The sequence below is a fragment of the Pipistrellus hanaki genome (genome assembly GCF_964339955.1).
Source record: "Pipistrellus hanaki genome assembly, chromosome: 15".
Taxonomy (NCBI): Eukaryota; Metazoa; Chordata; class Mammalia; order Chiroptera; family Vespertilionidae; genus Pipistrellus; species Pipistrellus hanaki.
The window spans coordinates 5967112-5990630 of record NC_140517.1 but is presented as its reverse complement, the minus strand read 5'-3'; the positions used below and the strand labels follow the sequence as shown (position 1 = coordinate 5990630).

The window sequence follows — 23519 nt, the reverse complement described above, 5'->3', positions numbered from 1 at the left end:
CATCTACCTGCAACAATGGGTTTTTATTTTTCTTGCACTGACCAGTAACTGCAGAACTTTGTTAAATTGTTAAATAGAAGATAGCAATAATTGCATAATTGTTTCATTAGTAATCTTGGGGAAAGCTCTCTGTAATTAACCATTAAGTGTAATGTTTTTGTAAATATGGAGTTTTGTTTTATAGGTATCATAGTCTGATTAAGGAAATACCCTTCTATTTATAATTTGCTTAGAGTTTCTAAATCATTAAGTGGGTATTAATTTTATTGAATGATTTTTTTTTTTTTTTGCATACATGACCCTGTAAATTTTTTATCTTAATAAAAAATTTTGTAATTCCATTAATTTTCAAATACTAAAGTCACCATTGCATTTCTGAAATATTAGGTCATGATATATCACTGATTTCTATTTCTAACAGGATATTTGAATAATTTTCTCTTTTTTTTTGTATTTATTTATTTTTTAAATAAGTTTTTATTTTTCATATTATTACAAATGTTCCTCCCCCCCCCCCCCCCCCCCACCATTGCTCTCCTCCACCAGGTTCCCACCCCACCCTCTGCCCTTTCCCCTCTCCCCATTGTCCTCATCCATAGGTGCACAGTTTATGTTCAGTCTCTTCCCACATTCCCCTCTCCCCTTTTCCCCAAGAATCGTCAGTTCACTCCCCTTCCATACCTCTGATTCTATTATATTCAACAGTTAATATTGTTCATCAGATTTTTTTAATTTCCTTGGTTTTTAGATTCACTTGTTGATAATTACGTATTTGTTGTTCATAATTTTTATCTTTGTTTACTTTCTCTTCTGAAAGAACCCCCTTCAGCAATTCATATAATTCTGGTTTGGTGGTGATGAACTCCTTTAGCTTTTTTTTATTAGTGAAGCTCTTTATCTGGCCTTCGATTCTGAGTGATAGCTTTGCTGGGTAGCTTATTTTTGGCTGTAGGTTCTTGCTATTCATCACCTTGAATATTTCTTGCCATTCCCTTCTGGCCTGCATGGTTTCTGTTGAGAAGTCAGCTGACAATCGTATAGGTGCTCCTTTATAAGTTACTACCTTCTTTGCTCTTGCTTCTTTTAATATTCTCTCTTTATCTTTTGCTCTTGGAATTTTAATAATGATGTGTCTCGGTGTGGTCCTCTTTGGATTCCTTTTGTTTGGAGTTCTGTGCGCTTCCTGGACTTGTAAGTCAAATTCTTTCACCAGGTGGGGGAAGTTTTCGGTCACTATTTCTTTCAGTATGTTTTCGATATCTTGCTCTCTCTCATCTTCTGGAACCCCCATAATTCTGATGTTGGTTCGCTTGAAGTTGTCCCAGAGGTTTCTTACATTATCTTCAATTTTCTGGATTCTCTTGCCTTCTAGCTTCTGTGGAGGAGTGTCTTCTGGCTCTTTATGTTCCAAATCTTTGACTTGATTCTTGCGATCTTCCCTTCTGTTTTTAGGACTCTGTAGAATATTTTTTATTTCAGACAATGTATTCTTTATTTCTTGTTGATCCCTTATCATTTCTTGTTGACTCCTTATTAATTCTAGTTGATCTCTTTTCATATCCTCATAGGCCTTATCCATCTTTTCTAGGAAATTCTTGAAAAACCTTATAAGCGTAGATTTGAACTCTATATCCAGACGCTTTTTGTCCTCCATTTCTTTCGTTTGTGATCTATTTTGTTGTCGCATTTCGCAGTTACAGATGGGACGGGGTTTCAGGGTGGAGCCTGCAGCTTTGGCCTCCGTCAGCCCCGCCCTCTGCGGGTCCTTCAGTGCTCGCTGCCGGCGCCTCTGAGAGAAAGGTGCCCTCGATTTCCGCCTGCTGCCAAACAGTCTATGCTCTCCCCCAATGAGCCCGGTATTGGGGTTCAGTTCAGTTGGAAGTGGAGTTGGAGGTGGCGTTCACAGCAGTCTGGAGCCCCAGTCTCCTTCCCGTCAGGGCAATCCCGCGGCACAGCCGACCGTCCCTTCTCTGGGGACAGTGTGCGCGCCTCCGGGACCTCCTTTCTCCGCTACCCCGGGGTTCCGACTTACAGCCCAGCTCCCTATGGCTGAGCCTGAGTCCCCGGGGTCTGGCCCAGAACGGGGGTTCAGAGCAGTCAGGGGCCCAGCACAGTCGGAGTTTTATCTCCTTTCCGCTAGGGAACGCCCGCCAGGCACTCGGCCTCCGTCCTCTCCGGCACAGTCCTCTTCGCGTGCGCCGCGTGTCTCCGTACCTTAGGCTTTTACAGCTCCTCCGCGCTTCCTTCTGGTTTTCTCCTTGCTTCTTGTTGTAGGATTTCCAGTCAGTCGACTTTCCTGTAGTTCTGGGTAATGTCCATTTTATATTTTAGTTGTATTTTATTAAAATTGTTGTGTGCGGCTGCGGCTAGTTGCCTACCCGAGCAGCCATCTTGGATTCTCCCTCAGGATATTTGAATAATTTTCATGTCAGGCTTTGGTATCAGCGAAATGCTAGTGCATTTGAGAGTGGAAAGTGTTCTCTGTGTTAATAATTTTTTAAAAATAGTGTTATTTTTTTCCTAGATACTAAATTTGTAAGGATTTGCCAGTAAAGCCACCGAGGCCATGAGTTTCTTTATGGGAAGAAAGGTTTATGCTTTATTATAAAGGACTATTCAGATTTTCATTTTTGGTTTAGTTTAAAATATCAAAATTTTAAATTTTGTGTATTTTATCTGAGTTGTCAAATTTATTAGCATATAATTAGATTCTCTTAAACTGTTTTTTATGTCTATAGTGATTGTCCTTTTTCATTCCTGATATTAGTATTGTTTTTTCTGTCAGTCTTGGTAGGCTTTACCTTTATTAATCTTTTCAAAGAACCAACTTTTAACCTCAGTTGCTACTTCCACCCCCCTGTCCTGTTTCAGTGCTTTTTAAAAAAAAAACTTGTTTTTTAATTTGTTTTTAACTAGCTGTTCTTTTTCCAACTGCTGAAGATAGATTACTTACATCATTGTTTTTATTTATTTTGTCCAGCCTCTTCCAGCATATGTATTTAAGGTTATAAACTCCTGACACCTAGCTTTTCATACTTTCCAGATGTAAATATTTTGATAACTTGCTGATGTTATTGTTAAAGCTTGCAACTTTGTTATCGAAGTATACTTCTACCTTTTTAATTTGAGTTAAAAATTATGACAGCAATACTATCACTCCCATTTTCTTATTTAGTGTGGAATCAGCGAATGCTTTTCCTTTTATTTATTTTTTTAAATAGGGCACTTTAAGAGTGCTGTTGGTTCTTCTGCATGATTTCCCGGAGTTCCTTTGTGACTACCATTATGGATTCTGTGATGTGATCCCACCCAATTGTATTCAGCTAAGAAACCTGATCCTGAGTGCCTTCCCGAGAAACATGAGGCTCCCAGACCCATTCACTCCTAATCTAAAGGTAAGGTTTCAGACAGTTCGAGGAAAAGAAAATTATGTGTTAATACTAATAGTTCTTGCTCTGGTAAATAGGTGTCAGGCCAATCATTTGCTAGGTGGCCCCACAGCACAGAATTGCAAAACGAACAGACCCTTTTTCATGCCCATTTCACAGGTGTTTTGTTTAGATTGTTGATGTAAGGGAGAAAAGGACCGTGTAAAAGCACACCACTGTGGTGTGTCCTGTCATTTTTATGTATTTTCTACCCTCCCTTCACATAAATGTTTTTTAAAGTAGCAAGTATGACGTCTATTCTTCTGGGGTGTCTTTTAAAAGACTAGAGCTTTTGGTGAATGAGTAATCTGATTTTGTACTCCGAGTTTGAAGTCCATGTCCTGGGGAGATGGTGGGGAGGGGGAGAGACAGTGATACAAATTAGACCTCTCCACAAAAGGTACCTAACCTGCTTTATTTCAGGAGAGATAATTTCAGTTTTTATATGCATTGATAAAAAGCAGCTCTACTCTTTTAAGATATTTATGTGCATAGTTTTAGAAAAACATTTCTACCACTTTGTAGGATAGATATAAGTAACTCTTACAAATACTCTGGTTTTGATTGGATTTGTCTGGCAGGTGGATATGTTGAGTGAAATTAACATCGCACCCCGGATTCTCACCAATTTTACTGGAGTGATGCCACCTCAGTTCAAAAAGGATTTGGATTCCTATCTTAAAACTCGGTCACCAGTCACTTTTCTATCAGATCTGCGCAGCAACCTACAGGTTAGTTGGTTTGGCTTAGTTCTTAGCTATATGTCTTTCATAAAAAGCACTGCAGTCCTTATAAGTGGCCTGATTAGGAGTCAATCTTTTCAACTTGATTAAATACATATTGAGATTTTAATACATCCTGTCATTCCCCCCCCCCTTTTTAATATTTATTGAATTTATTGGGGTGACATGTACAATTCTATAATATATCATCTATATGTTGTATTATTGTATATGTTCACCACCCTAAGTCATTTCTAATGGTTGGGTGAGAGTAACTAGATTATACATTTACTAATTCATCTTAGCAACAAAAAACTATAACCTTGGAAGAGGCGACCAGGGAATGGGCTGATTTTCTGGAAGAATAGACTGCTAGTAACTATTCCCGGCCAGTACTCCAAGATTTTTCTAAAGAAATTGTTTAGTTTGCTATATAGAAAATCACTTGAAGTTGTATTATTTTTCCACACCAAGGAGGAAGCCTTTTCCCTGTCCAAATCTTCTTTGTGATTGAGGTGTAGTGCATATTTTCACTTTATAGACTTCACTTTTATGCTGGTAGCTGTTAAAGCTTTGGTTTCCTAAGGGAAATGTTTGTTTTTGACACAACATGGGCAGTTGTGTATTTGTTAAATACTCTCAACAAATTCAAGGAAATTTATCTAAAATTTAAATGACAAAGAATATTGAAAGCAGTTCAGCTTTTCTTTGAAGGCCTAAAAAGACATGAACTAGCCCTCATATATATATATATATATATGTATATATATATATAATATTTATGGATTTTTTACAGAGAGGAAGGGAGATACTTAGAAACATCAGTGAGAGAGAAACATTGATCAGCAGCTTCCTGCATACCTCCCATTAGGGATGTGCCTACAACTCGGGTATATGCCTTTGACTGGAATCAAACTTGGCACCTTTCAGTCCACCCACTGAGACAAATCAGGGCTGAACCAGCCCTCTTGAGGATAAGTCGTGTGCTTTGTTTTATTCATTTAGGTATCCAATGAGCCTGGCAATCGCTATAACCTGCAGCTCATCAATGCTCTGGTGCTCTATGTCGGGACTCAGGCCATTGCGCACATCCATAACAAGGGCAGCACACCTTCAATGAGCACCATCACCCACTCGGCTCACATGGACATATTCCAGAACCTGGCTGTAGACTTGGACACTGAAGGTGAGTGAGGCCAGCAGGTCCCAGTCAAGTTTTCTGCACATTAAGCTACAGTCAAGTAAAAAATACATTAGAAAAATGTTTTGTCAGTATTTATGGCTCTGTCTGGCTATTTTATTTTTAATTGGATAGTATCTGCTCAATGCAGAAAACTAAAGGAAAGAATCATCCAGAATTCTTCCCACATCAATTAATATGTCAGTGTTTTCTTAGTGTGAAAAATAAACATGTTCCTTTTATTAGCCTCTCTTTAAATAAAAATAGGCTTGTTTGTTTTGCTAACCTGCCTTTTCACCAGCACCTACTGTGCCTATTTGGTAGGCAGCATTTTAAGTTTAAATTAAACTTAAGGGATGAACACCTACTGTTAACTTCGCTATGGATTCTTGAGAGGCTAATTTTGATTAAGCATATACTGCTGGCCTATTTGTAGAAGGGATTTGAGGCAGCTTAAAATCAAGACTTAACAAAATTGGTTACCATTACGTCAGAGCCCAGCAAAAAGAGGGCAGCCTTTAGGGACATCTTAAAACTGTGATAGCCTTATGAGTAATATCAAAGAGAGGCAGACAACCAAACCTACTTAATAGATATTTATTCCCATATAGTTTAAACTAGTGGCTCTAAAGTGTGGTCTGAGAGTCTCTGATGGAGTTCAAGACCCTGTTAGAAGGGCTATGAGGTCAAAACTATTTTCATAATATCTGGGGGGGGGGGGGGTGTGCTTATTTTTTTTTTTTTATGAGGATACAGTGGAGTTTTGCAGAGGTTACATGAAATATAACACTGGAACAGAGGGGACACAGGCAAAAATGAGAATCCAGCCATCTTCTATTAAGTGACATTAAAGAAATTCTGTAATGTAAAACAGTGGCATATTTAACTGTTTTTGGTTTTTGTTTTTTTTGCCGGGCGGGGGGGTGGGGGGAGATATTTTTAAGATTTCCAAGTCCTAGCCAGTCAGAATGACTTTGTCTTATCTTGGCCTTACAGAGCAAGTCCTCACTAAGCTGAGTTTTCTTGACTTTTAGGTCGGTATCTCTTCTTAAACGCAATTGCAAACCAGCTACGGTACCCAAATAGCCACACTCATTACTTCAGCTGCACCATGCTGTATCTCTTTGCAGAGGCCAACACTGAAGCTATCCAAGAACAGATCACAAGGTGAGGGAGAAGCTTGTTTTCCAGGTGCTTCTAAGTGGTGCCTCTTCCCCTTTATTATGAATTCTCCCGAGTGTTTTTCCTGTGTATTGAGTATCTTTTACATGTGTTAAATGTGGGATGTAGTTGTGAACAAAATGGACATGGTTCCTGCCTAATAATTAGTCTGAATCACAAGCAATCACAGGTCATAATCATTGCTGAAGTAAAAAGTAGTTTTCAATAAGAGACACCAGCATTTTTTATTGAAGGTTATGTGGTGGTGGTGCAATTTATAACCAGAGTCCTGGGTTAAAGCACATGGACTTTTTAAGCAGAAGAAATAGGATCGTACTTGTATTTTCCTGACAATAGCTAAGAATCTCATTTGCTTGGACGATGTATATATTCTAATGAGAGGCCTATACGTGTACTTTAAAAACAGCGGTCGCCAACCGATGGTCTGCGGAACACTGGTGGCCCACGAGGTCCAAAAGGTTGGCAACCGCTGCTTTAAAAACTGGGCCAGACTTTTTAAAGTTGCCTCCTCCCCTAATAGTAGTTTGTGGGTATTAGACAGACAATAGTATTCCTTAGATTTATATACCCAAAATTAATGTGATAATGTCCTTGTGACTATTTTCTCGGTAAATTTAGAAGCACAGTTGGTTAGGTAAAAAATTAGTATTTCAGTCAGTGCTAACTGCCGTTCAGTATTAGCATTTGCTTCCTGTTTCCTTTCATTTAGTGCATCCTTTTAAATGATTACTTTTTTTGCACCATGTAATCTGATGTTATCCTTACTTCACCTTAGCTTAGTCTTCTAGGCTCAGTAGTGCGAATAGGTGGGATTCAAACCCCGATTTCCTAATTCAAGAATCCTCCTGGGTTATTAGCCATGCTATATAAGAGTACAGAAATTAATCCACTTGTCTTCTTTAATAATCAGGGAGAAGGAAGAGTTAGGGGTCCTGAATTCTGTGTATTAACTCTCTCCCCCCTTCTCCAGGGTTCTCTTGGAACGGTTGATTGTAAATAGGCCACATCCTTGGGGTCTACTTATTACCTTCATTGAGCTGATTAAAAATCCAGCATTTAAGTTCTGGAACCATGAATTTGTACACTGTGCCCCAGAAATTGAAAAGTAAGTTGAAAGTGACTTTTTAATTGTCTGAGAATGAGAATCATTTGATGGCTTCCGCCTGGGTGGGTGGTTAAGACTGCAGTTAATTGCCAGAGCTACACACAGTGCTGCCAGGCCTGAACTTTGGGGGTGGGTGGGTGTCAATCCTCAACCCAGGATATCTTTTTCCCGTTGCTTTTCAGAGATCCACGGGAGAGACATTGACTGGTTGCCTCCCACACACATCCAGATGGGGGTGGGATGTGCAGGTTGATGCTCTATCCATTGAACCACACTACCCAGCCTGAATTTTTCTCTCAAACTTAACTCTTTCTCTTCAGGTTATTCCAGTCCGTCGCACAGTGCTGCATGGGACAGAAGCAGGCTCAGCAAGTAATGGAAGGGACAGGTGCCAGTTAGAACTGCATTTCTGTTGTAAATGTGTCAGCCCGGATGTCCCACCGCACCAAGTCCATGAACTGGCTGAGGAATCCTTTCAGCTCCTCCTGACTTTCCCAGCCCTCTGGTTCTCAGGAATCTGCCCCATTACTGTTTGGGCCAGCTTCCTGTCTATGTGGGCACGTTCCAAAGTTTAATGCATTTTTTTTGACTCTTGGCCAAAATTTAGAAAATGCTGTGAATATCATTTTGAACTTGTGTAAATACATGAAAGAGAAAACCTTTGTCTGAAACTTCTTGGGTTTGTGCAAAAAGTGTCAAACTGGTAACTACTCATCTCATGCAAAGAGGCTGCTGCTGCCATGTACTTGGCTGGGGGCATAGCTCCACGTCCTGACATTCTTGGTGTCCCAAAGAAGCAAAAAGGCCAATTTAAACACCAAGTAAGATTTTTTTGTGTGTGGACCTTGAAAATCACAAGTTGTTTAAAAAAGGTGAGTATGATTTAGTAATTGTGAGCTGTGCACTATTACAATTTGCTTTGTCCCTGATCCAGATCTAAAGTTGACTGCTAGGGCACATCTCTTTTTACAAAGGAAAACACACCAGGCCTAAAGCGTGCACCACTTCCCCCTCCCCCCAATCTCTCCTGGTGCTTGTAAACTGAGGCAAGGGAACCAGAAAGTATCAATTGCCCCTCCCCCTTTATTCCAGGCTAAGTTGAATAACAACAAAAAGTCAAAATAACCATCACAACCTCTTACGTAAGGATTGTGAGTGTTTTGTAAATGTATCGGTCCAGTGTTGTACACTAGCCTTTCCAGTTCCTGGCCATTAGCTCCCCTACTTCCTGTGTGCACCTGTAGTCAGGGCAACATTCAAGTCATGACACATGTGCCAGTCCACTGTGCCTTTTCTCTGGAGCAGCTGACAGCCTGCTCCTGCAAAGCCTGGGTCTTTGGGAACCAGCTTTTTGCCAAATGGCACATTTTCCCACTAGTTTTGAGCCTGTTTGGCCTGTTCAAACAAGCAAGAAAGTGATGTGTTTTACAGTTTCTTCCTGTTCCTTTTCAATAAGAAATGGTTAGAGCAGGTTTCTACGGTTAAACAATTACAGAACGCCCTTTAATTTTAAGAGAAAGGAGTAGGTGTATATATGAAACTTATCCCACTTATACCTTACACCTTTAATGGCTGTCAATTAAATAGAAAATCTTACATGAAGCAGGCTTGAATGTCATTGGGGTTTCTTCCCTGAGGGTGAGTTGTCCCCTCTAGAGCAAACTTCAAACTGCTGAGTTAAACGCTCTGAGTGCCAGTGACATAGCTTATTGAATCCTCATAAAAAGGTAAAAGCATCTTCCAACTAGACTCGATTTTAACCAGGTCTACTTTCAAAGTTCATGTTATTAAACACTACACTAGACTATAACAAGACCTTTTATTATCACAATCAAATTTATGCTAACTTTGGTTCAAATAGAACAGCTATACAGTGTTTTGGTCTTAAAAATTAAAAAAAGGGGGGGGGGGGTATATTGGTTCTGTGACAGTAGAGGTTCCCAAGCCTGATGTTTCCAACCCTTAAACATGTCCCCTTACCTCGGAGTTCATCCCAGCACACCTTTGCTCCTTTGGCCTTTCTTATTAAACACCAAAAGGACAGATCCAGACTTTCCTCCTTTTCAAGCATCAATGAGTATCAGCTTAGGAAAGTCCCTTCTCGTGGGATGTTTCTTTAGGCAGCAGGGAACCTGCTTCGCGCTAACTAGTCAGTTCCAGCAGCTGGTGTAAGATCATCTTCTGCCCGTAACGAACCTGTAAGGCCGCCTGCTCCCTCCAGCTGAGCTTGCTGTAGGCCTCCTCATTGCTGAGGACATCTTGTTCCGCTTTTAGGTCTGTGGCATAGGCCTGCAGGGTCAACAGAACACTGTCCCGAAGAAGCCGTCTCCATGACTCTCTGAGCCTGGGGATGTTTGTGATCGTCAGGCTGTCCTCTTCCCCTTCGTCTTCCCAGCCATCCTGTTCTTCCAACTCTCTGAACTCCTCGGCAGACATGCACAGGACCTAGAGCAACCATGGGCCCTCTAATTAGGATTGCCACTGTGTGTTTCTGAAGGTCATGTAGGGACGCCCACCTATCTTGATGACAATCAGATACCCTCTCCCCTCATCCCTCCTTTCCTCCCTCTCCTGGCTCTCTAGTTCTCAATACGATGGCTGCTGTGAGCATTAAGTAGCCTATTGCAATGGTCAGCAAACTCAGCAGAACCAACAGTACAACAATTGAAATTTCTTTTGAGAGCGAAAAATTTTAAACTTCTAACGCCACTTCAAAATAGACTCGCCCAGGCCATGGTATTTTGTGGAAGAGCCACACTCAAGGGGCCAAAGAGCTGCAGTTTGCCGACCGCGGGCCTAGCCGTTTGGGGCCCTCTACCTTGAGGGTGGTGGTCAGCTCCTCTTCAGTCAGTACCTCTTCACGCCCAATCACGAAGGCTCCCTCCTCTCCCACCATCTCCAGTTTGCATAAGTAATCCCAGCGTTCGCGCAGCTGGAGCCTTTCAGCTTCCCCTTTTGCTCCTGTAGATAGAAAAGGAGTGCGAAGCCTCAGTACCTCAAAGCTCCTTTCTCAGTCTACCGCCTGGTCTGCAAAAAGCAACTGGTACAGCAAAGCACCTGGGAGGGGGGTAGAGGCACATCCACGTGGCCGGAATGGAGTCAACCAGGCACTCACCCCGAAATGCTGCCTCTCGCACCGTCACCATCTGAATGTCGGCTGTGTCGTTTGTGTTGTCAGGGTATGGCTCAACAAAGCCATACATGTGCATCAGCTGCCAATTAGCCATTTGCCCGTAAGTGTTGAAAATCTCATGGCCTTTAGGAATGGGCTGAGTAGCCACCATCCGCAGACAGTCCTGGAGTGGAAGGGAGAAGCTGGGACCAGGCCCTGTCCTTCCCCGCCCACCCCGTGACTACTCCCCACTTCGGAAGGCTCTCCAGCAGGCCTAGTTCAGCGATGGCATTGGTGCTGTAACACCCACCAACAGTAACTTCCGCCGGTAACATCTGACACTGCTGACCTGCTGCCCACACCCTGGCACTGCGCAGAGCAGCCCACCTCCAGCATCAGAGAAACGATGGCAGTCAAGTTCATCAGAGGATTAACCACACATAAGTTATGTGCTCAAACTATTTCCCTGGGACACCCAAATACAGGAGGCGCTAGCATCACTCAGGACCAGGAAAGTGGAGCCCATTTAGTTAAATGGCCAAACCCATGAATGACAGGCACTGGTCTGGATCATGCCCAGTCACCAACACACCTACGAACGCACTGGGGAGTCCACTCACTGGAGAGTACTCTAGATTGGCATTGTGATCGGCCACGTGGTTTAGTATGTCTGCAGCAGGCACCATCAATGGGGGGTTTGGCTCCTTGTCGTCATCCTCTTCCTCCAGGGGTTCCTGAAAGCTACCAGAGAGAACTAGGCTGAAGCCCAGGGCAGGGGGAGGGGCTGGGCAGGGGTGCACTGTTCCCTCCCGTCCCTCAATAGCGTCCTAAAGAAAGGGGGCCTCCGAGGCTGCCCACTGACCTGTAGGCCATCACGACAGCCACGAGCTGCTGGTAGAGTTCCAGGGATCGGACCCTGGGGCTGAAGAGGTCGGGGTGGGCTTCCATGAAGGGCAGCACGACGGAATGGAACTCGCTGCGGATGTTGGCCAAATCCTTCTCCACGGCCTCGGGGACCCCCGTGCCCTGCAGCAGCCGCCGGCGCTCCCCCTCGGGCCTGCGGGGAAACCTCCGTTCCCTTCACACGCCCCACCCCACCGAGGCCAGCGCCCCGCGGGCGGCCGGCCCCCACACCGGGCCTCCGGGGCTCTCACCAGAACATCGGGTGCTCCAGGCGGCCCAGCTCGGGCCAGAGCGCGAAGTAGGGGCTCCAGCGGGAGGCCGGGGCCTGCAGCTCGTGCAGGAGCGCCAGCAGCAGCGGCACCCAGCCCGACGGGCTCTGCAGCGCGCCTCGCTCTGCGGGAGACGGCGGTGAGGCCGGGGCGCGGCCCGGGCCCCTCCGCCCGCCCGCCCCGCCCGCCGGCGTGCGCACCTCGCGCCAGCAGCCCGCCGATGGAGCAGGTGTGCTGCGACAGGAGCGCGGCCCGCGGCACGGCGAACAGCAGCTCCCCGGCCTGCACGCCCTCCCGGGCCAGCATGCCGTAGCCGGCCACCGTGCCCCGCCGGCTCACCGCCACCTGCAGGGAGGCAAGCGGCGGTCAGAGCAGGCCCGCGCCCGCTGCCCGCGTCCCCGCCCCGCCCCGCGCCGCCCCGCTCACCTTGGGGCTCAGCTCCAGCCCCACGCGCCCGCACCAGCTCAGGAAGCCGGCCACGGGGTCCGGGCCCGGGTCCGGGACCAGGTCGCGGTCGCCGCCACAGCCCACGGGCCGGGCCACCTAAGACAACAGAGCGCACTGGCGAGGCGCGGAGGGAGCGCGGAGTGGGGGAGGGGAGCGAAAGTGACCGCGGGCGCCAGGGCGCGGAGGACACCCCCGCGCGGGACGGGTGGAGGTGGAGCAGCGCGAGGCGCCGGGAGGAGAGATGGGCCCCACGCCGGCCGCCCGCGACTTACCCGCCGGCGCTTCGCCCGAGTGGCCATGGTCCGCGAGCGAGCGAGCGAGCGACCCCGCGGGTTCGTGGAGCGCGCCGCTCTTCCGGCGTCCCTGGCCACGCCTCACGCGTCCCTGGCCACGCCTCACGCGTCCCTGGCCACGCCTCACGCGTCCCTGGCCACGCCTCCCGCGTCCCTGGTCACGCCCCACGTCCCTGACCACGCCCCCGCGTCCCTGACCACGCCTCCACGCGTCCCTGGCCACGCCTCCACGCGTCCCTGGTCACGCCTCCACGCGTCCCTGGCCACGCCTCCCGCGTCCCTAGCCACGCCTCCCGCGTCCCTGGTCACGCCCCACGTTCCTGGCCACGCCCCCGCGTCCCTGACCACGCCTCCACGCGTCCCTGGCCACGCCTCCACGCGTCCTTGGTCACGCCTCCACGCGTCCCTGGCCACGCCTCCCGGCGGGGCTTTGAGGACGGGGCCACGTGCCCGACCCGCAGCGCGGACCACGTGAGGCTCGTGCTGGAGCGATTAGGGATTTGCACCTGGCACTGCCCGCCCTGAAAGCATCCTTCCGTGCGGGTGTCCCTGTTTGGGGTTAGCGAACGTGCGGTCCCCGTGCCGCCTCCAGCCTGGTTCTGAGCCGGCACAGCCCTCCCCTTTGCTCTCTCTGGCTGCTGAGACCTCGGGGTGCACGTCCGGGGAAGGGACGACAAAACCTGAAGCTGAGGGCCAGGCGGGCGCCGGCCTGCCTTCATGTCCACCGCTCGCTGGCGGTGGTCCTCACCCGTTTTGTGTGCCCCATCGGAGCAGTCTGCGTGCCGGCGGCGCGGGAAGGGCTCCCAGAGTTAGAATAGACGCCTGTCACCCTCGCTAGTATATTCCTGTGTTCATTTTTCTGCCTGGCACACAGGTGGGTTTGATTTTTATTGACTTGCTTTGCTAGCTGACACACAGCAGGAACTCCATGCCTGTTGGGTCAGTGGCTGAATTGGGAATCCTAAGTGGCTAAACCTGGGGAAGGAGCCTGCTGTTAGATTTAAGAAAAACGAGGCAACGAATGAATATAGAGGCCACACGCTTGTTTTGGAGTCAGACGATGCCAATGCCAGCTCCCCACTCGGCTTGATTACAGCAAATCCCTTATTCTGGGTCTGTTTCCTCCGCTGTGACACTAAGGTAACGGACATCCATCCTGTAGAGTTCATGTACGGCTTGGCAGGGGGTAATGCATGGGACAAGAAGTGGGAACGTGGAGGCGATGGAAGTGCCCGCCCTTACCCTGCATACGCCACCCTTCCCCGCCCCCCCTCCCAGCCCCACAAGCATCAGCTTTGCCAGCCTAAACTTTGTCTCTCCCAAGGACCCCCACGGTGGGCGTGACATCACCACACACACCCGAACTCTTTTTAGTTTCTTTATTAGTGTTCAGCACAGTTAACTCTTTCTATGTTGACAAGGGTTTTTACTCGTTTTACATGGTGTCATTTCCAAGTCTCATGACAGTAGCTACTAGAATACACGAAATTAGGCTCTCCACCCTGGACAGAGAGGAAAATGATAAACTCCGTTAAAAGCTCACTTTGACCGAAGAAGAGACAGCCTCCGATGGGAAAAACCACACACGGGAGGACCCGATATACATACATACATACATATATATATATAATGTATAGATATTTATAGAGATCTCATCTGAAAGAACACAGCAAAACAAGAGAAGTCCGACTTTGCAGCACTATCTACACAGGGAGAGGGATGAATTCTACCAGCTTTTCAAACGGTCACATTCGGAGATTCAAAGGAAGCACGTGAGTGAGTAGAAACTGGGGACGGACTGACACTCCACCAGAAGTCTAGCAATGGCTTAAGATTATTTGGGGGGGGGCGGGGGGGACATGTGTGCAAAGGAAACGTGGATATGGGTACCCTCCTCCCCACATACCGGTACACACACACCCCGGCCCTCTGTTTTTCACAGCTCTCCCCCCTCCTTTTCCTCGTGTGTGTGTGTGTGTGTGTGTGTGTGTGTGTGTGGCAATTGATTCAGGCTCGGAGACAAATGGCTTCTGGGTAAGGTGCTGGATGGGCTTTAGGGGCAGGAGGGGAGCAGGGTGTGTGTGCGCGGAGCCTCTCTCCTCTGCCTGGTCCTTGTTCACTGCGAGAACCTTCCCCTCAGACCCCAGGATCCAGCAAAGCCCCAGCCCAAGCCACTCCGCGGGCGGAGATGGGATGGGGCCTGCGGGATACCCTGGACCAGTTCTTCAGAGACGCCCTCTCCTTGCGGAGGGATGCCTAGGTGGAATGCCTAGCCATGACTCTACCAAACTCTTCCTGGAAACACCACCGTGGCCACCTGTCCTTCGTGGAACCCGGGGGCAACAAAGAGGATCTACTGGGACTCCCAGCCACCGCCCCCTGCGGCCACATGCTGGCTCCCAAAGGCGGGCAGGGGTCCACTTGGTCCTCACTGGCTATCCCAGCCCCAAGTCAGGTCCCCATGGCAGCGGAAGACCAGGGGACTTCCTGTTTGGGGGCCTTGGTGCAGACTCGGGAGGGTGTGGGCTGGAAGAGACAGCCTGTGGGGTGCCTGCCCTCAAGGCCCTTTGGTCAGGCTCTGAGACAAATGGCTTCCGGGCAGAGAAATCCCGTTCAGCCCCTGCCCGCCTGGCCCTGCGGTACCAGCCAGAGGCCTGTAGGAGCGCCCCCTGGTGGCCACCGCTGTTCAGATGATTGTCATATGTGCTATGAGACAGAGTCAGATGTGCTTGGTGGGGTGGGGGTGGGAGTGGGGGTGGGGGTGTTCCAGGGCTCCCTGCTGCCTCTCCTGGTTCTCATGCCGGTGCCTGAGCTGCACCCATCACCTCACACCTCCGTCCCACCTTCCAACCTGCCTGCCCGAGGGGTCACCCCAGGCTCTCTCTCTAACCCGGGACAGCATCCTGGAGCCCGGCCGGAGAGGGACTCAGCCTTGCTTGGCTGGCGGGGACTGGGCAGAAAGGGCCCAAGTCAGCCAGGTCATCACAGTCAGGGAGGTGGGGGCCGATCTGCTGCAGTCTCTGAGCGCCGTAACCCCATCTCCCCCCTTGGCCCTCACGGAAAGAAACGAAACGGAAAAGGAGCCGGTGGGCGCGGGGGTGGCAGTGGGGCCTCGATGCGGGTGGGGGCGCGGGGGCCGGGGCTCAGCAGGACACCTCCATGGTGTGGTTGACCTGGCCCAGCCCGTCGCTGCTCTCCGAGTGGGCGCAGGCCTGCGGGCGGCCGCCCTCCGCCGAGCTGGCGCTGGTGAGGGACGCGGTCCGGGAGCGGGCGAGCCGGGTCATGCTGGCCGAGGGCACTGCGGGCAGAGGCGGGGCGGGCGTGAGGCCGGCGGGCGGGCTGGCGGGAGAGGGACCACGCAAGCGAAGGAGCGGCCGGCGAGGCCCGATGGCACAGAGGCCCGTCCCGAGCCGGGCTCTGGCGTCGGCGCTGCCAGCCTGGGGCATGCAGCCGGGCACAGGGAGCGGGCGGGGCCGGGGCAGGGGCCGCAGGCGCCAGCAGGACCCTCTGGCCAGCGACAGGCCGGGATGGGCGGGGGCTGACCAGCCCTCCCTGAGCTGGGGGAGGGAGGGGCATTCTCTCAGCCTGGCCTGCCTCCAGGGGGTGGTGGGGCTGGGGGAGTGGGGTAATTCTGCAAAGAAGGACAAACTGCCCTGAATTTCACACCCAAGACTCAGCCCTCCCCGCTTCTCTGGCCACCGGCTCAGTCTGGGCAGGGCCGGGCCTGGGCCGCCCTCAGGAGGGGCTGGTTCCAGCTGCCGAAGCTCCAGAAGCTCCCCTTCGCCCCCTCAAGGCTCCCCAGCTGCTCTAGAGCCCAGCCAGTCCAGAGCCCTAAAAAGGGGCAAAGCCCAGGCCGCCCAGGATCTGCCTGCGCACAAGCCAGAGCGAGAAGGTTCCAGACCACAGCGCGATGCCCGGCCCAGGCAGCCAGAGGGAGGAGCGGGGAGCCCGGGGGCGGGCCATGCATCAGGGGGGCTCCAGGGCTACCTGCTCCTCCGCTCAGCCTCCGGTCCTTCAAGTACGCAACTGGGAGAGAGACAGAGCCGGAGGGGGGGAGGGGAGACAGGACAGGGTGAGGAGGGGGTCCGAGAGGCCCGGGGGGAGACGGACCGAGGAGGAGGCGGAGGGACAGGCTGGGAGTGGGGCCAGGGCCTCAGGGAGCCCGTTCCTGCCCACCCTCCGCGCAGCAGCCCGGGAGGGAGCCACACAGCACAGGCTGACCCCGGCCTGGCCCTGGGAGCCCCCGATCCCCAGCCTCTCCGGCACTGGGGGGCCCATGTCTGTCCCAGCGCCCTCACCCCCAGGGACAGACGGGGGAGGCCTGCACGACCTGCCTGGTCCCGCCCAGCTCTGGGCTGCCCGGCGGCATTTCTCCGGGGGCCCTGACAGGCGTGCCCGTCCCCCCATCCCGCACACACTGACTGGGCGCCCCGTGCTCCGGCTCCGAGTCCTGCTGTCTCCCTGCCTGGCCTCCTTGCCACTTCTCCCAGAGGCGAGGCCCCTGGGGCCGGAGGGAGAGCTGTCCTGGAGGGGCTCCTGCCTCCCCGCCCCACACAGGCCCGCCCCCCCTCACCCCCTCCCCGCACAGGCCTGTCCTCCCTCACCCCCCTCCCCACACAGGCCCACCCCCCCTCACCCCCTTCCCCGCACAGGCCCGCCCCCCTCACCCCCTTCCCCGCACAGGCCTGTCCTCCCTCACCCCCCTCCCCGCACAGGCCCGTCCCCCCCTCACCCCCCTTCCCCGCACAGGCCTGTCCTCCCTCACCCCCCTTCCCCACACAGGCCCGTCCCCCCTCACCCCCCTTCCCCACACAGGCCCGCCCCCCCTCACCCCCTTCCCCGCACAGGCCTGTCCTCCCTCACCCCCTTTCCCCACACAGGCCCGCCCCCCCTCACCCCCCTTCCCACACAGGCCCGCCCCCCCTCACCCCCCTTCCCCACACAGGCCCGTCCCCCCTCACCCCCCTTCCCCGCACAGGCCCGCCCCCCCTCACCCCCCTTCCCCGCACAGGCCTGTCCCCCCTCACCCCCCTTCCCCGCACAGGCCCGCCCCCCCCCTCACCCCCCTTCCCCACACAGGCCCGTCCCCCCTCACCCCCTCCCCGCACAGGCCTGTCCTCCCTCACCCCCTTTCCCCACACAGGCCCGCCCCCCCTCACCCCCTTCCCCACACAGGCCGCCCCCCCCTCACCCCCCTTCCCCACACAGGCCCGCCCCCCCTCACCCCCCTTCCCGCACAGGCCTGTCCTCCCCTCACCCCCCTTCCCGCACAGGCCCGCCCCCCCTCACCCCCTTCCCCACACAGGCCCACCCCCCCTCACCCCCCTTCCCCACACAGGCCCACCCCCCTCACCCCCCTTCCCCACACAGGCCCGTCCCCCCTCACCCCCCTTCCCCGCACAGGCCCGCCCCCCCCTCACCCCCCTCCCCACACAGGCCCACCCCCCCTCACCCCCCTTCCCACACAGGCCCACCCCCCTCACCCCCCTTCCCCACACAGGCCCGTCCCCCCTCACCCCCCTTCCCCGCACAGGCCCGCCCCCCCTCACCCCCCTTCCCCACACAGGCCCACCCCCCCTCACCCCCCTTCCCCACACAGGCCCGTCCCCCCTCACCCCCCTTCCCCGCACAGGCCCGCCCCCCCTCACCCCCCTTCCCCACACAGGCCCACCCCCCCTCACCCCCCTTCCCCACACAGGCCCACCCCCCCTCACCCCCCTTCCCCACACAGGCCTGTCCTCCCTCACCCCCCTTCCCCACACAGGCCCGCCCCCCCTCACCCCCCTTCCCCACACAGGCCCGCCCCCCCTCACCCCCTTCCCCACACAGGCCCGCCCCCCCTCACCCCCCTTCCCCACACAGGCCCGCCCCCCTCACCCCCCTTCCCCACACAGGCCCGCCCCCCCTCACCCCCTTCCCCACACAGGCCCGCCCCCCCCTCACCCCCCTTCCCCCACACAGGCCCACCCCCCCTCACCCCCCTTCCCCACACAGGCCCAACCCCCCCTCACCCCCCTTCCCACACAGGCCTGTCCTCCCTCACCCCCCTTCCCCACACAGGCCCGCCCCCCTCACCCCCCTTCCCCGCACAGGCCCGTCCCCCCTCACCCCCCTTCCCCACACAGGCCCACCCCCCCTCACCCCCCTTCCCCACACAGGCCCGTCCCCCCTCACCCCCCTTCCCCGCACAGGCCCGCCCCCCCTCACCCCCCTTCCCCGCACAGGCCCGCCCCCCCTCACCCCCCTTCCCACACAGGCCCACCCCCCCTCACCCCCCTTCCCCACACAGGCCCGTCCCCCCTCACCCCCTTCCCCGCACAGGCCCGCCCCCCCCCACTCCCCTTCCCCACACAGGCCTGTCCCGCCCCCACCCCCTCCCCGCACAGGCCCCGCCCCCCCTCACCCCCCTTCCCCGCACAGGCCTGTCCTCCCTCACCCCCCTTCCCCGCACAGGCCCGCCCCCCCCCACTCCCCTTCCCCGCACAGGCCTGTCCCCCCCCCCCCCCCAGAGGAACAAAACTTGAGGGAGAGGAACACAGAGCCGTCGGGGAGGGGAGGTTTGCTTCCACTGGGAGCCAGGTGTGCGCAGCAGGAGTGGAGGAGGTGCGTGTGTGTGTGTGTGTGTGTGTGTGTGTGTGCGCGCGTGTGTGTATGTGTGTGTGTGTATGTGTGCGTGTGGTGGGTGCATGACAGAGGCCTGGGTGGTGGGTGCATGACAGGGACTCGGTGCCACGGTGCCCAAAGCCCTCGCAGGGCCAGGAGAGCTGGGCACGGAGAGAGACCCAGCACCCAGGCCCATCCAGGGCCCCGCCCCCGGGGCTCAGCCCCCTGACCGGCGGTACTCACTGTAGCCCATGCCCTGCAGGAAGTACTTGAAGGCTTCCGTCAGCTTCCCGGGCTGCGGGGGGACAGGCACCTGTGTGACTGGCTGTCGGGATTGGGGGGCGGGACGAGCCCCCCCTCCCCCAGCCCAGGGGGGAGGGCTGTCTCACCTGGGTGACCTGCGGAAGCCCCCCGGAATCCGCCATCTGCAGGGAGAGGGGGGTGAGCGGAGCAGGGCCCCCCAAGCCTCGCCTGGCCCCCACGCCCCTAAAAAGGCTCAGCTCACCGGGACCAGATACACCCACAGGCCTCCCCTGCTGGCCTGGTCCCCCCAATTGCTCTCTCCTGCTGGCCTGGTTCCCCCCCCCCACAACTGCCCTCCCCTGCTGGCCTGGTCCCCCCATTGCTCTCTCCTGCTGGCCTGGTTTCCCCACCCCCACAACTGCCCTCCCCTGCTGGCCTGGTCCCCCCAAATTACTCTCTCCTGCTGGCCTGGTTCCCCCCCCCCCACAACTGTCCTCCCCTGCAGGCCTGGTCCCCCCAATTACTCTCTCCTGCTGGCCTGGTTCCCCCCGCCCCACAACTGCCCTCCCCTGCTGGCCTGGTCCCCCCAATTGCTCTCTCCTGCTGGCCTGGTTCCCCCCGCCCACAACTGCTCTCTCCTGCAGGCCTGGTCCTGCCCCCGGGGCTGGGCCCGGGGCTGGGGAGGGTCTCACCTTCAGGAAGGTCGTGGTGGTGGGGTCCAGCTTGGAGTTGCACTCAACCTAAGAACCAGGAGCCAGGTGCAGCGGAGTGAGGGGACCCAGCCCCCGGGTCCTGGGGAGCCCCCGGCCCCAAGTGCTAATGCGAGTCCTCTCCCCGGAGTGTGGAACCCCAGGCTCTGCTCCCGGGGTCCCCCAGGAGAGGAGGGCTGGAGTCTCAGTTGGGAATGACAGGTTCCATAAAGGGGCCACACTGCGGGCTTGGGCTCAGGCTTAACTAGGCTTAGGCTTAGGCTTAACTAGGCTTAGGCTTAACTAGGCTTAGGTTTAGGCTTAACTAGGCTTAGGCTCAGGCTTAACTAGGCTTAGGCTTAACTAGGCTTAGGTTTAGGCTTAACTAGGCTTAGGCTTAACTAGGCTAGGCTTAACTAGGTTTAGGCTTAACTAGGCTAGGCTTAACTAGGCTAGGCTTAACTAGGCTTAGGCTTAGGTTTAGGCTTAACTAGGCTTAACTAGGCTTAGGCTTAGGTTTAGGCTTAACTAGGCTTAGGCTTAACTAGGCTTAGGCTTAGGTTTAGGCTTAGGCTTAACTAGGCTAGGCTTAACTAGGCTAGGCTTAACTAGGCTTAGGCTTAGGTTTAGGCTAAGGCTTAACTAGGCTTAGGCTTAATTAGGCTAGGCTTAACTAGGCTAGGCTTAACTAGGCTTAGGCTTAACTAGGCTAGGCTAAGCTAGGCTTAACTAGGCTAGGCTTAACTAGTTAGGCTTAACTAAGCTAGGCTTAACTAGGCTTAGGTTTAGGTTTAGGTTTAGGCTTATCTAAGCTAGGCTTAACTAGGCTAGGCTTATCTAAGCTAGGCTTAACTAGGCTAAGCTTAACTAAGCCAGGCTTAACTAGGCTAGGCTTAACTAAGCCAGGCTTAACTAAGCTAGGCTTAACTAGGCTAGGCTTAACTAAGCTAGGCTTAACTAAGCTAGGCTTAACTAAGCCAGGCTTAACTAAGCTAGGCTTAACTAGGCTAGGCTTAACTAAGCCAGGCTTAACTAAGCCAGGCTTAACTAGGCTAGGCTTAACTAAGCTAGGCTTAACTAGGCTAGGCTTAACTAGGCTAGGCTTAACTAAGCTTAGGCTTAGGCTTAGGCTTAACTAGGCTAGGCTTAGGCTTAGGTTTAGGCTTAACTAGGCTAGGCTTAACTAAGCTAGGCTTAACTAAGCCAGGCTTAACTAAGCTAGGCTTAACTAAGCCAGGCTTAACTAAGCTAGCCTTAACTAAGCTAGGCTTAACTAGGCTAGGCTTAACTAGGCTAGGCTTAGGCTTAACTAGGCTTAGGCTTAGGTTTAGGCTTAACTAGGCTAGGCTTAACTAAGCCAGGCTTAACTAAGCCAGGCTTAACTAAGCCAGGCTTAACTAGGCCAGGCTTAACTAGGCCAGGCTTAACTAGGCTAGGCTTAACTAGGCTAGGCTTAACTAAGCCAGGCTTAACTAAGCCAGGCTTAACTAAGCTAGGCTTAACTAAGCCAGGCTTAACTAGGCCAGGCTTAACTAGGCTAGGCTTAACTAGGCTAGGCTTAACTAAGCCAGGCTTAACTAAGCCAGGCTTAACTAGGCCACGCTTAACTAAGCCAGGCTTAACTAAGCCAGGCTTAACTAGGCTAGGCTTAACTAGGCTAGGCTTAACTAGGCTTAGGCTTAGGTTTAGGCTTAACTAGGCTAGGCTTAGGCTTAACTAGGCTTAGACTTAGGCTTAGGCTTAGGGGGTGGGCGGTGGCCTGGCCCTGGCCCAGCTCCCTGAGGCTGAAGGAGGGGGTGGCAGGGGGAGGCCTGGCGTGTGGGGAAGGAGGATGAGAGCCCACCACCCGGTCCCTGAGGGTCCCCACCCGGGCCGAGCACAGCCCTCACTCACCACCCCGTCCTCGGCAGGCGCGTTGTCCCCGACCACCAGCATCACGGGGCAGCTGCGGGCACAGGGCAGGGCTGTCCGGCCGGGCAAGGCTGGGGGGGGGGGGAGGCAGGGGCGGCGGGGCAGGCTGGAGGCGAGGGGCACTCACCGGAGGGTCCTGGCGTTGGGCACCGTGCCCGGCCGGTTAATGTCCAGGTCTCTGCGGCTGCAGGGAGAGGGAGAGGGAGAGGCAGAACGGTCACTCCAGGACCGGATGGGGCGTTCCCCAGCCCTCTCCCACCCCACCCCGCCCCACCCCATCCCACCCCACCCCACCCCATCCCACCCCACCCCACCCCACCCCATCCCACCCCACCCCACCCCACCCCACCCCATCCCATCCCATCCCACCCCACCCCACCCCACCCCATCCCACCCCACCCCACCCCACCCCACCCCACCCCACCCCACCCCACCCCACCCCACCCCACCCCACCCCACCCCACCCCACCCCACCCCACCCCACCCCATCCCACCCCACCCCATCCCACCCCATCCCACCCCACCCCACCCCACCCCACCCCACCCCACCTCATCCCACCCCACCCCACCCCACCCCATCCCACCCCACCCCACCCCACCCCATCCCACCCCACCCCACCCCACCCCATCCCACCCCACCCCATCCCATCCCATCCTACCCCATCCCACCCCACCCCATCCTACCTCATTCCATCCCACCCCGCCCCATCCCACCCCATCCCATCCTACCCCACCCCACCCCACCCCACCCCACCCCATCCTACCCCACCCCACCCCATCCCACCCCATCCCATCCCACCCCACCCCATCCCACCCCACCCCACCCCACCCCACCCCAACCCACCCCATCCTACCCCACCCCATCCCACCCCATCCCACCCCACCCCACCCCACCCCACCCCACCCCACCCCACCCCACCGCATCCCCCAACCCTGGCAGTTAGCGCCCCACATCCTTGGAGGCCTGGGCTGCATAAATCGGGCCTAGGGCTCCCTTCGTGTGTGACCCCCAAACTTCTACCCAGACCCCCACACTCCTGCCAGGGGGGCTCTCAAATCGGGCCCCGCCCGCCCCACTGAGTGCTGCTTGGATGAGCGCCTCCTGTGCGCTGGGAGGCGGCCTGCCGCCCTGCACGCAGCTGGGCTTGGTGAGGCCGTGCAGGGCAGTGGTCGGCACACTGCGGCTCTCGAGCCGCGGTTTGCCACTGTTGACGAATGAGTTTGCCGGCCACTGCCTTAGGGGAAAACCACTTAAAAAACATCTTAATAATGTACTAGTGTCTTTAACCTGAAGTCAACACTTCTGGGTAAGAGGAATGCCTTAGCAGTGGTCTGCAAGCTCATTCGTCAGCAGAGCTCCGCCCTTTGCGGGGTGACCCTGGGCAAGCAGGCTGGCTCCCTGCGCCTCTGGGCGGTGGTGGTGGAGGGATGG

General features: G+C 54.3%; 3 protein-coding genes across 14 annotated transcripts in view; 1 reads left to right on the top strand and 2 right to left on the bottom strand.

Moving 5' to 3' along the window:
* The window catches only part of CNOT1 (CCR4-NOT transcription complex subunit 1), a 69465-nt gene extending 61190 nt beyond the window's left edge, over positions 1 to 8275 (top strand). For all 7 annotated transcript variants that reach the window (XM_084861205.1, XM_084861207.1, XM_084861203.1 and 4 more), the window contains exons 44-49: positions 3222 to 3395; positions 4010 to 4159; positions 5156 to 5336; positions 6365 to 6497; positions 7483 to 7617; positions 7938 to 8275. In XM_084861205.1, coding sequence (XP_084717331.1) covers positions 3222 to 3395; positions 4010 to 4159; positions 5156 to 5336; positions 6365 to 6497; positions 7483 to 7617; positions 7938 to 8016 — 852 coding nt within the window. In that variant the 3' untranslated portion in view covers positions 8017 to 8275. The remainder of the gene's footprint in view (positions 1 to 3221; positions 3396 to 4009; positions 4160 to 5155; positions 5337 to 6364; positions 6498 to 7482; positions 7618 to 7937) is intronic.
* Positions 8276 to 9100: 825 nt separating this feature from the next.
* SETD6 (SET domain containing 6, protein lysine methyltransferase) lies at positions 9101 to 12722 on the bottom strand. Its single transcript, XM_084861278.1, has 9 exons — positions 12621 to 12722; positions 12328 to 12444; positions 12102 to 12246; positions 11884 to 12025; positions 11592 to 11786; positions 11350 to 11470; positions 10733 to 10913; positions 10436 to 10578; positions 9101 to 10062 (listed from the first exon to the last, which is right to left on the bottom strand). The coding sequence occupies exons 1-9, from the start codon at positions 12645 to 12647 to the stop codon at positions 9760 to 9762; spliced, it is 1374 nt and encodes a 457-aa protein (XP_084717404.1). The 5' UTR covers positions 12648 to 12722; the 3' UTR covers positions 9101 to 9759.
* A 1342-nt stretch (positions 12723 to 14064) lies between these two features.
* The window catches only part of NDRG4 (NDRG family member 4), a 29769-nt gene continuing 20314 nt past the window's right edge, over positions 14065 to 23519 (bottom strand). For 3 of the 6 annotated variants that reach the window (XM_084861270.1, XM_084861268.1, XM_084861266.1), the window contains 7 exons: positions 22215 to 22271; positions 22070 to 22121; positions 20180 to 20227; positions 19634 to 19669; positions 19488 to 19539; positions 16629 to 16667; positions 14065 to 15939 (listed from right to left, as the gene is read on the bottom strand). In XM_084861270.1, coding sequence (XP_084717396.1) covers positions 15785 to 15939; positions 16629 to 16667; positions 19488 to 19539; positions 19634 to 19669; positions 20180 to 20227; positions 22070 to 22121; positions 22215 to 22271 — 439 coding nt within the window. In that variant the 3' untranslated portion in view covers positions 14065 to 15784. The remainder of the gene's footprint in view (positions 15940 to 16628; positions 16668 to 19487; positions 19540 to 19633; positions 19670 to 20179; positions 20228 to 22069; positions 22122 to 22214; positions 22272 to 23519) is intronic. The other 3 variants (XM_084861271.1, XM_084861269.1, XM_084861267.1) reach the window with 1 other exon arrangement.

What these genes read in the sequence shown, in the direction of transcription:
- SETD6 (XM_084861278.1), bottom strand. Translation starts at nt 12,647, where the DNA reads ATGGCCACTCGGGCGAAGCGCCGGCGG. An exon ending in CGGCGGGCTGCTGGCGCGAG is followed by an intron (nt 12,026 to 12,101) that starts GTGCGCACGCCG and finishes CGTCTCCCGCAG; the next exon opens with AGCGAGGCGCGCTGCAGAGC. An exon ending in AGCTGACCACCACCCTCAAG is followed by an intron (nt 10,063 to 10,435) that starts GTAGAGGGCCCC and finishes TGGTTGCTCTAG; the next exon opens with GTCCTGTGCATGTCTGCCGA.